At 36.7% G+C, this 10,411-nt stretch overlaps 1 protein-coding gene across 2 annotated transcripts; it reads right to left on the reverse strand.

The window, feature by feature from the left end:
- Positions 1-341: 341 nt before the first annotated feature.
- On the reverse strand, positions 342-10,411 carry LOC112560120 (protein Red-like). Of its 2 annotated transcripts, XM_025231707.1 has the most exons (18): positions 10,274-10,411; positions 9,719-9,785; positions 9,396-9,491; positions 8,216-8,275; positions 7,385-7,454; positions 6,979-7,070; positions 6,294-6,408; positions 5,969-6,039; positions 5,509-5,555; positions 4,832-4,995; positions 4,502-4,613; positions 4,135-4,189; positions 3,071-3,365; positions 2,778-2,846; positions 2,228-2,259; positions 1,853-1,936; positions 1,461-1,616; positions 342-1,361 (listed from the first exon to the last, which is right to left on the reverse strand). In XM_025231707.1, exons 1-18 carry the CDS (start codon positions 10,281-10,283, stop codon positions 1,193-1,195), a joined length of 1,764 nt encoding a protein of 587 aa, XP_025087492.1. In that variant the 5' UTR covers positions 10,284-10,411; the 3' UTR covers positions 342-1,192. The 2 variants fall into 2 exon arrangements, with proteins under 2 accessions (XP_025087492.1, XP_025087493.1); XM_025231708.1 differs by lacking the exon at positions 342-1,361 and having other exon boundaries at positions 1,475-1,616; positions 1,853-1,939; positions 2,230-2,259.

Genomic DNA, 10,411 nt, shown 5'->3' on the forward strand with positions numbered 1-10,411 from the left:
TCTGTTGTAAATATAAACAATTCTCAATAAAAAAAATATATATATATTGCACTGCCAGTAAACAGGAAAGGCCAAGTTCACCGCGAGTCTACGTGTGTCTACACCATCCTCGCCATTCGTAAGTAGGTTTTGCCTACAGGTCATTGCTCTGTAATCCTTGTCTGTCAAGACTAAGTCCATCTTTAACCGTCATCGCAGTTTGCAGCGACTGTAACCTTGCCTGCAGTTATGCCGCCTGTGTATAATCTAGTTCCACTTTACTCTGCATCTGATCAGAAACTTGACAAATGACTTTTCTAATGTTAGTCTAATGAAGACAACAAAAGAGCCTTCATAACAAGACAATGTACATAGTTTCATTTAATGACAAAATCATTGAGTGATTACAGACTTTAAAAAAAAAATCCAGCATTCTATATCAACAGGTGCAATCAATAGAAGCCCTCTACTGGCTTTTATTACATTATAATTCTTTTTTTTCTGCTACTGCCAAATACATGTATTCAAGCAAATGTGAAGACAAGTATGCACACACAAAGGGACTATGCTCTCAGAATGATTATCAAAATGTATTATTAAAAACACTTCTTTAGCATTGTCATTTTGAACACAGGCATTCTTTCCTAAGACATGGCTCCATTTCAACTGAAGAATGGGAAAAAAAAACCAACAAATTGTATTGTTAAAAAAACACTGCTCAACGAATGCTAGATGACAGAAACTGCTGTGGTAGCAATCCTGGTATCATTAACAAAAGGTGGCTAAAGGTGAAGATCATCCCCTTATCTTTCAGTCATCAGGGTGAGGTGTTAGAGACAAGGGGCACACTTTAGATGAGGGTGGTACCCATTTCCTTTCCTCCAACCCTAAAAGAGTCAGGTACCCACTCCCAGCAGATGGGTTGACTGGGGAAAGTTTGCTGCACCACATGATGTCGAACTGGTATGACTCTAGTTTAAGATGCCAGCAAGCTAACCACTTCGCTATCTGCTTTCCCATGAACAGCTACATTTCAACAGGATCAACCTCACCCTTAAGTTAAGGAGACCAAAGTACAAGAATAAAATCTGTCTGCCAAAAAATGTTGCAACACAACTCTATGTGGCTACGTATTTAATCTGTTGGCCTGTGATGAGTCTTCAAACACCAACAGCATCTGATCTGTGTATTCATGTTTTTCCAATGGCTGGAGCTAATATTTAGGTTTCTTGGATGATCCCTCTGCACCAGGAGCTTTTCGTTTCTCAATGATTTTGTTAATTTGCTGAAGCTCCCTGTCCAGTTTTGACTTTTCATCCTTGGGTCCAGCTCTTCTTGTTTTACGACCATCGGACATCTTCACTCCGTACTGGAATGCTGCCCTGAAATGCAACAAAACACAAAATTTTAAAACCTATTCCATACTGTAACATTATTTTATGATGCGAAATCTGAGAGAAATCCACAAAGAAAATACTGACTTTGGTAAAGCTTCTCGGCTAGACATGTAGGAACTGTATTCTTCTTGTGTGTCAAAGTCCCAGCGTCCAACTGGTCCCTTCTTGTTGCCCTGGTCCATCTTTGTGTAGTCTGCTTCCTCATCAGAGTCGTCAATAGCATCAGCTGATTCCATCATCCTGCACAATCATCAGCAGTTATCAAAAATGTGATTTAATTCTTATCTGTCTTAATATGTGTGTACAGCCACTGACATAACCCTAACCCTGCCTACAATATTCCCTGCCAATTCTGATTGATAAACATCTTATAATATAATCAACATTCCATTACCAAATCTGAGGATTCCAGTGAAACAGAACCCTGACAAAACTAAAAAATATTTGCAACACAGATGATGAAGCTTTCTGCTTACCCAGGGTAGCATTCAGCGTAGCTGTCAATCTCTGTCTTTGCTTTGAGCTTCTTCAGTCGCTCCTCTTCGGCTCTGACTGCCGCCCTTGAATGCAAATGAGATGTTGCAATAAAGGCTTTTTAAAAAGTGTAAAGAATGGTATTGGATTTAATAAATGATATTCTTCCCCTTGACACTAAACAAAGCAAATATACAAATATACCACACTGCCCTCTAGTCAACCCTCTACACTGAGCTTAAAATAATGAAACATACCAAGAAAAGGGAGTTTTGCAGGAATAATGGTATCAAAAATGACATTTATGACTTTCATAACACTTGTAAGGTTCTAGGTTGAGCTAGGTTTATGGTACAGTTGGAAGGAAAAACAGTTACCTTTTTTTCTCTTCTTCAATGTCAGCATAACCCTGAAAAACAAAAACCTCTTTTAATGCATCAGAAGACTTGAGGTTTATTAAAAGCAAAAAAAAAAAAAAACCCCACTAACCAAACCACCACATCTATCATTAATGCTTGAAGTCATGGATCTTTCTGTCTTCTTTAAAAGTCATGGTCCCAACTACAACAGAACATACATTACTACTGTGGTGACTATCCCACACCCTGCTTGTAGTTGGTTGCTAAATCGCTGCTTTATGATACAAAAAAGACACAAAGCATATTCAAGATTATAAACTGTATTTGATACAAATTACCGGGAATATGCAGTTACCAACAGATGTGAATATGACAGTAGCAGATGGCAATTCCCACTTAGCAAAGACATAAACATCTCCACAGCAAAAGCATACTTACACATTTATCTGCAGAAGCATGACTATTACTGGTTGAACCACAGTTGCCAAAGAGAGAGAAAGAAAGGAAAAAAAGAAAGAAAGACAGATCTTTTATTTCGAATGTACATAATATTGCATTCACAACTGACCTTAAATCGATCATTGATGGACCGCACCAAATCTTTGGCTGTCTGTTGAGGCTTATCTTTGTCTTCATCCTCAAGAAAGAATAAACAAATGACACTCAAAAATGATCTCAAGGAATCAACTAAGAAACAAGACATATCACTGAGCTGTATTGTGAAGCTTTTCTTTGCCACATCTCACTTCACACCTAAAATACACACCAGCTGAATGCACAGTCGAAGTATGGTGTTGGATTGGTGTACATAGTCTGGAATATGCCTCTAAATGAGAAGATTACAGCACCAAATATGCTTACCTCTTCAGCTGGCTTTTCAAAGTAGGGCTTTCTGGCTGGCTTTTCCTTCTCAGCTGGTTCTTCCCTGTCTCGACCCCTCTCTCGTTCACGATCACGACCCCTATCTCTGCCACGATCTCGATCACGCTCATAATCACGTCTGTCGCGTTCATGCTCTCGATTGCGATCACGGTCTTTACGATCTTTGTCTCTATCCCTGTCCTCCCTGTCACGAGGACGATCTTTGTCGCCACGCTCCTTCTTGTCCTTTGGTTTGGCAAAAGAGGGCATGTATTCACCTATCTCTCCGTAGATGCTGAAAACAAAATTCATTTATCTATTTAACATGGGTATAGTATCAAGAGGGTTTTCTTTATGGTAAAATTGTATTACTTTTGAGGCTATGAAAGTTTCAAACTCCTGAAGACATCATTATACCAAGCATTATTGTATTCTACCTACATACAAATACCACAGCATGCAACTGTACAAGTAATTGACCACACAAAAATGAGCATCACATAGAAAATGTAAGGATGTGTGTGAGGAATTGTAAGGACCACATGACAAATATAAGGACCTATAAGGTCTTATGGTGAAAATTATCTACGTAAGGACTTGTAAGAATAGGTAAGGACCCTGCGTACCCTTCTGAGGAAATGATTTACTCTCACTTTATAACATCAGTCCCAGGATGACATTTAAAAAAATGGAAACAGCAATGACAAATGACAGGTTATTTCCACCAATTTAAAATGTAAATATTTGACTCTTGAGACAAACTAGACACAGAATCAAAATTGGGGCCAGACACCAGGAACTGAGTATCATCAGCATACATGCGATACTTCATGCCAAAGTAGTGGATCACAGGGGCAAGTGGCTGAACATGGGTAGTAAACTAGAGGCACGAGGACTGAACCCCGAGACACTCCATAAAGCACAGCAGCAGGTTCTGATTCGGAGCTGTAGATGTTAACGGAGTGAGTGCAATCAGACAGGTAGGAGTGGAACCAGCCTAGGACTGTGCCAGAGAGGCACATTGAATTCTGGAAATCAATAACTAAATATGTTTTGATTAGTACCTGTCATCAGCACCCAAAGTTTTTTCTTTTGGCTTCTCATCATCTTTCAGTTTTCCTGCAAGCAAATATATAAGACAAGTTAAGACAAGTTTTAAGGCATCTACTAAGAATATTTCTTGCTCTTGAACTGTTTCAGCTTTGGGACATTTTTGGATTTGCTAATATTTAATAAATGGTGCTTTAAATTAAATAAGAAATGCACAATACTTTACAATGAGTTCAATATCTGTCTGCTTTGTCTTTTGTTAACTGTTCTAGAGAAAAATCAATGAGCATAAGCTTATGGCTGGGATATAGTAAATTTTAGCTAGATCTAATATCAGTTCAATAGACAGGTGTCAGTATGAAAGAAATGCTCAAAAACTACCTTTCTCCTTCTTTTTCAACTTCTTGAGTTCACGTTTGCCTTGCCGTAGATAGGAAAGGATCTGTGTCAATTTGTTGATAACGATGTCATTTGTCGTCAACGTTGTAGTGGCCTGAAAAAACAAATCAGTGATTGTATCTTATAACCTTTGGTTCTGCTTTTGTCTGCTTACTAATTCAAAAGGATTTGTGCTTTGCTTTACACACACACTTCTCCCTCAGTCACTCCACACTTGTTCCTTCTAACAGATGATAGTAAGATTACAGATGAACGAGTGACTCATAAAAATTGATTAGAGACGGACACACAAAAAATAAAGTGACATCTAACCTCGAAGCTTGGGCAGTCAACCTTGCTGCGTATGATGGTGTTGGGAATGTCAAAATCCCCGTATTCATCTTCAAGGTCTACAGCATAAGCCATGCGTTTCGGGAGAAACAGTTCATTCCGCTCAGGCAGTCGATTTTTGAACAAAGTACGATAGATGTTACGTCCTGGAAAGGGAAAAAAATGCAATATTTCCAAAATGTGTATATATATACACACAAAATTACATATACAAACATGATGCTAGATCCAGAAAAATAAAAAGACACAAAATACAACTAAAATTTTGTTTTCCTTCTATGGATGTAGTAACATCGAATGCTTTGGCAGCCACCTTAATCATGTTAATGTTTCCACACATTATTAAAATAATAAATATTAAAACAAAAGACTATTACCATTAAATGCTTTTTGTCCATAACATTTTTAGTGCTGATTTATCACTGCTAAAGAGTTGATTCACTCGTTACAAACATTAACAAATACAAAAAGGAATTGATTCCCGCCAAGTCAAATGGAGTTAATTATCTCCCTTGATCTTGAGGCCTCTTGAAATGCTAAAGAATGTCTCAACTAACTTGACCAAAAGAATTTGTATGTCAATTTGATAAGTAATCTTTTCTCTCTGAATTCCTACATTTCAGCTTTACAAGGTCTTGTATTATGAAGTTCACACTTACCCAGTTTTGTTTTAAACAGGATCTTTTCTTCTGGGTCCTCTTCTTCCCTGAATTTCATTACAACCATTGTTTAAACCACCTCATTTAAAGCACACACACACACAGTGGGGATGCTAGACCTAACAAAGACCTTTTCACAGCAATCAAACATTGTAAACAAGGAGATCTCATGATTTCTATTTTGAAGATTTGCTAGGTGATTTAAAAAGCTCGTAAAAGTCTGTACCAGTTTTCTTTTATCTGTAGCCATATTAAGGCAGCTTACCCACCGTGACAAACTCTACCATGTGGATGTGTTTATAAGTCTATGCATGTATAGGAATGACTTTCTAAACAACAATGTCTGTGTATGCAAGTACTCATGTGGCATTGTGTACATTCCTATATGTGGTAGGGGAAGATCCTGTACATAGACCTCTATTTATTTATACACACAACAAATTTGAAAGCACGTAATTACTTGTTTTGAGTAACTGCCATTTCCATTTTGTCCTCTTCTTCTTTTTCTTTGCTGCTGATTTCTGCTCGAACCTAAAAAAATAAGTTCACCTACAATATCTTTTTCCCTTGAATGACCACAAAATATTAAGAAAAATCAACAGAGCCATAGTGAAGAAAATCTTCCAAAAAGACAGGCTAAACTTAAAGTGGGAAATTTTTAAACTAAAGCTTTCATTTTTGGCATTTATGATTAGAAAATGATAACACCAAACATATTCATGTACGTGTATTAATTCACCAACATTCATACATGTATGCACACAACCATTTGCTAAGAGAGTAACCTTGTCTAGCAGAGCATAGTCCAGACCCTTCACCAAGTGAGTGTGTTCCATGTCACCACCCAGGTATTTTGATTCCTGAATCATCTGCTTCCTTCGCTCAGCGTAGTTCTGCACACTGAAGAGAGAAAGAAAAAGTAGAATAAAAATTGTCACAATTGCAATTCACGTTAGTAACTAACTCCTTTGTGGAGTGGACAGGTTAATTGTTAGAGCAGTGGCATCCCACCCATTGGCATGCACACTACACAGTTTGAGACCCATTTGGAATGTAAACTAGATACTTTGAGACCAATCTGGTATGCTAAGCTTCTTATAGTGGACCCAGCTGTGCAGCATCCCAACTACAGCAGTCAAGACCCACTTGATGATGATGATGATGATGATGATGGGTTTTATAACGCGCAAAATCCGTATCATGGAGAAACGCTCAATGCGCCGAAATACACTTTACAGGGTAGAGACAGTAGAAAAGGTGATTATCATCAGACAAAACAAATAAACAATCACACTGCTGTTGAATATTCATAAATTTCTGTTAAAATAATAAGAATTACTTTTTACACCGAACAAGTTGAATGTAATCAGAAATGCTACTGTAAAATTCTGAAAGCTTTGAAAATTATGGCAGAATGGAATCCACAATAATAACAATAAAATCAACAGAGAAGGAACATGACACTCTTACGATTTAGCATCAGGAGCCACTGCCCTGTAGTCAGCAGTTGTGCTCATCTGCTCTGGTTCATCTCTGTTTTGACCATCACGTCGCTCCCTTGCCTGAAAACAAAATAAACATTAGTCAGTCCAACATATAACTTACATTTTAACAATTCTGGGTATCTTCAAAATAAGAACTTGAATACATAACTAAACAATAAAATAAATAACTAATCATCCTCTTTTTTACAATCTCTTTATAAATCATGATACCAGTCTGCCCTCTTTATCTGGCATTGGGATAGATACTACTGTCTGCATTAAATATATATCCATTAGGGAAAAAATACACAGATGGTCTAAAATAAAGGTCTTTTGTCTGCACTCAATATATGTGTGCTAACGACAGCAGGTATAGACTTAAATAAACATACTCTGTCCCTATATTTGGATGCGAGCTCCTTCTGCCTTTCTTCTTCATCTCTCTTAAGTTTAGCATAGTAGCTGAAAAAAAACCCCAAGACATGCAAGTTACATAACTACAGACAATCTCCACAATAGTAAGTGATCCTTCTCTGCAAGCCTGTAAATTTAAAGGTTGAGTAGGGTGCGAAGATTTTTCTAGCGATGGGGTAAAGTTCAAGGCACTATTTCCCCTAATCTTCTGCTTCCACGACAAATGCTGACAATCATCGTCACACATTGAAAGAGGTCAAAATCGTGGCTTCATGACACCCTTATTAACACACATTACCAACTCTTCCATTTGCTGGGACACCAAAATATTACTGTCTATGCACTATCATGTGGTTGACATCACAGGTGGCCTTTAGGGATGGTGACTCGGGCAACTGTCCCAGGCCCTGCAATAGGAGCTCATTATATGGCTATAAGCCCCACATATGACACTTGTCCAGGGTCCTGCATACTGCTAAGGCCACCTCTGTTGACATTTTTCTATGCATGGTGATTTTTTTAGTGTGGATTTCAAAAATGGAAGCGAGTTCTACCCAGATTTGGTGAAACAGTATCTTGCAGTATGTTCTGCCCGATTATTAGGAAAAAACTTTGCACCCTATTAGTCCTTTTAGAGCAGATGTTATACATGACAGGTACAAACAAATACTTAATTGTTATTTTTGCTAAACATAAAAAACTATATAAATATTTAAAACCAAATACTATCTAGATATCTGACAGCATCAAGTCATCTATATAGTTCATGTCGCACCACTCCACCAGCATCAAACAGAACAGAAACTCACCTCTTTTTCTTCTTCCTCCTAGTGGCAGCATCTTCTTCCTCATCTACTTTGATCTCTGCCCTACATAATTTTAACAAGTTAGACATTTTGCTAAAAATCATGCTGTTTCTTCATGAGCAAATTGAAATAAAACAGTTGTTGAATGTCCATATTTAAATAAGCTCAACATGAAGCTCTTCTAGGAATACTCCTTAACTCATTCACCATGTAAGAAAAAAGAAGCCATTTGAACATTAGATTGCCAGTGCTGGCACGAAAGTACATTAAAGACAACCATAAGTGACACCATTTTAAAGACTTTTTTAAACACTTCTATGATGTAAGAAATATACCTTTTTATTCTTATAGTAACTAAAGATAAATGACAGTAACTGACAGTAACTGAAATTAGCTTATAAGCATTAAAATACAAAAACGTTTCACACAATATGCACAAAATAAAGTGACAAATAATTAAGTACTTTATCAGAACATATATTAGAATTCAAATATAAATTAAAATACCATTATATTGTCATTTTCAACAGTTTTAATGCATATCCATTTCTAAGTAACCGGTCACTGTCTAAAACATGGCTTGACCTAGATCTAGGCATCAATCTTGCCTACCTTCAATGATAACAAAATGCCTAATTGCTTGCTATAAGAGAAGAAATTTATAAAAAATAATCCTTGAAGGAGTCAACAGATTCTTTCCTTGTTTATTAATTTGTATTTGCAGAATAGACATTTTTGTTTAGTAAGATGGCACTTTAATATTTGATCAACAAATGGCATTACTGGAAATAGGCAGCTGAATTTGCATATGCATGATGTTTGAACAACACATGGTTCTGTTGATAATATCTGACATTATTAGCTACTTGTAACTGATGAATGATTTGTCTTTTGGACCTGAGTTGATCAAACATTTGGGACTGGGATGATAAGGTCCTACGTGGGATGATATGGTCATGAAAAGGTCATATCAACAAAGGCAAGTAGTTGATATGGGTAAGGCAATATGGTTTTGGGTCAAAATGACCAGTTACCAGGTTGAAATGTAAGAAAAAGATTAAATGACATTTCACTAGTTGCTTGTGAGAAAATTATGTAGGTATACTACAATCTGAATAAAGAATTCTTATAAGTTTTAGCTGCTAAAATTGTTTCTTTTTTTACAATTTTTTTACATGCTCACTCTCGCTTTGCTTGGCTGATAGTTGCACTATATGAACTTGATGGCCCACGAGGTGTCATCAACATCTTACGGAAATCTTCATTGGTGAGAGGATGTCTGAAAAAAAAACAGGATTCTGCAGCTATATATGTACACACACACTCACATAGACACATATAATAGTGTTCGTTAAAATCTAAGACTAAAAATTCCCAAATTACACCCAACCTTCCAGATCCAAAAAACTTTGCTAACACAATTTACTTAATCATCAGACTATGTCAGCTACAGAGTTTATGATGAAGCATCTGATGAAAGTAATAACATTAACAATGATTACTTACGTATCATCCATTTGCTCATCCTTAAGCCCCATTGGAGGCAGAGGATTAGAAAACATGTCCATTTCTCCTGCAAAAGTGATGGGCTTATTACAATGATGACATTCAATAATGCTTTTTTAATCATAGTTTCACTTAGATTGTTTTAATCTACCCAGAATGAAGAAAACAAATCAAACTGTCATGACACGCTACTTCTGCAAGTGAAGTACTCACAGCAGAACCTTTATATCAAAGCTCCTGCTCTCTACATTCCATAAAAGAAATTCTTTTTGAAAAAACAAAAACCTAAAATCTGCTAACTAAACCACGAGATTCTGAAATTAAAATAAAAATACGTCCCAGGATAAGCCCTATGGTGGTGCACATATCTGCATATGTAACATATATTTTTAATGTTTTAAAAAGAAAATGTAAACTAGTTTTCTTCTTTTCACTTTAAGGCATGAATTAGCAATGAACGCACAAGTGCTTGCAATACTAAATTGTGAATGTAAAAGCAACTTTTCCTCACTGCTCTACGAAAGTTAATAATATTATACAACTGTATATACTTACTTTCAGGCATGATTGCAATTTAAGTCATATACGGCATAAATACCGCTGCTAATGCAAGTATCGCTACTACAGTCACAGACTGCTCTGAGAATGTAAACTGTGAAAGGAACAGCAACTTCGCACTCACGTTGCGTCGCG

The sequence above is a fragment of the Pomacea canaliculata genome, linkage group LG3 (assembly GCF_003073045.1).
Source record: "Pomacea canaliculata isolate SZHN2017 linkage group LG3, ASM307304v1, whole genome shotgun sequence".
NCBI classification, from domain to species: domain Eukaryota; kingdom Metazoa; phylum Mollusca; class Gastropoda; order Architaenioglossa; family Ampullariidae; genus Pomacea; species Pomacea canaliculata.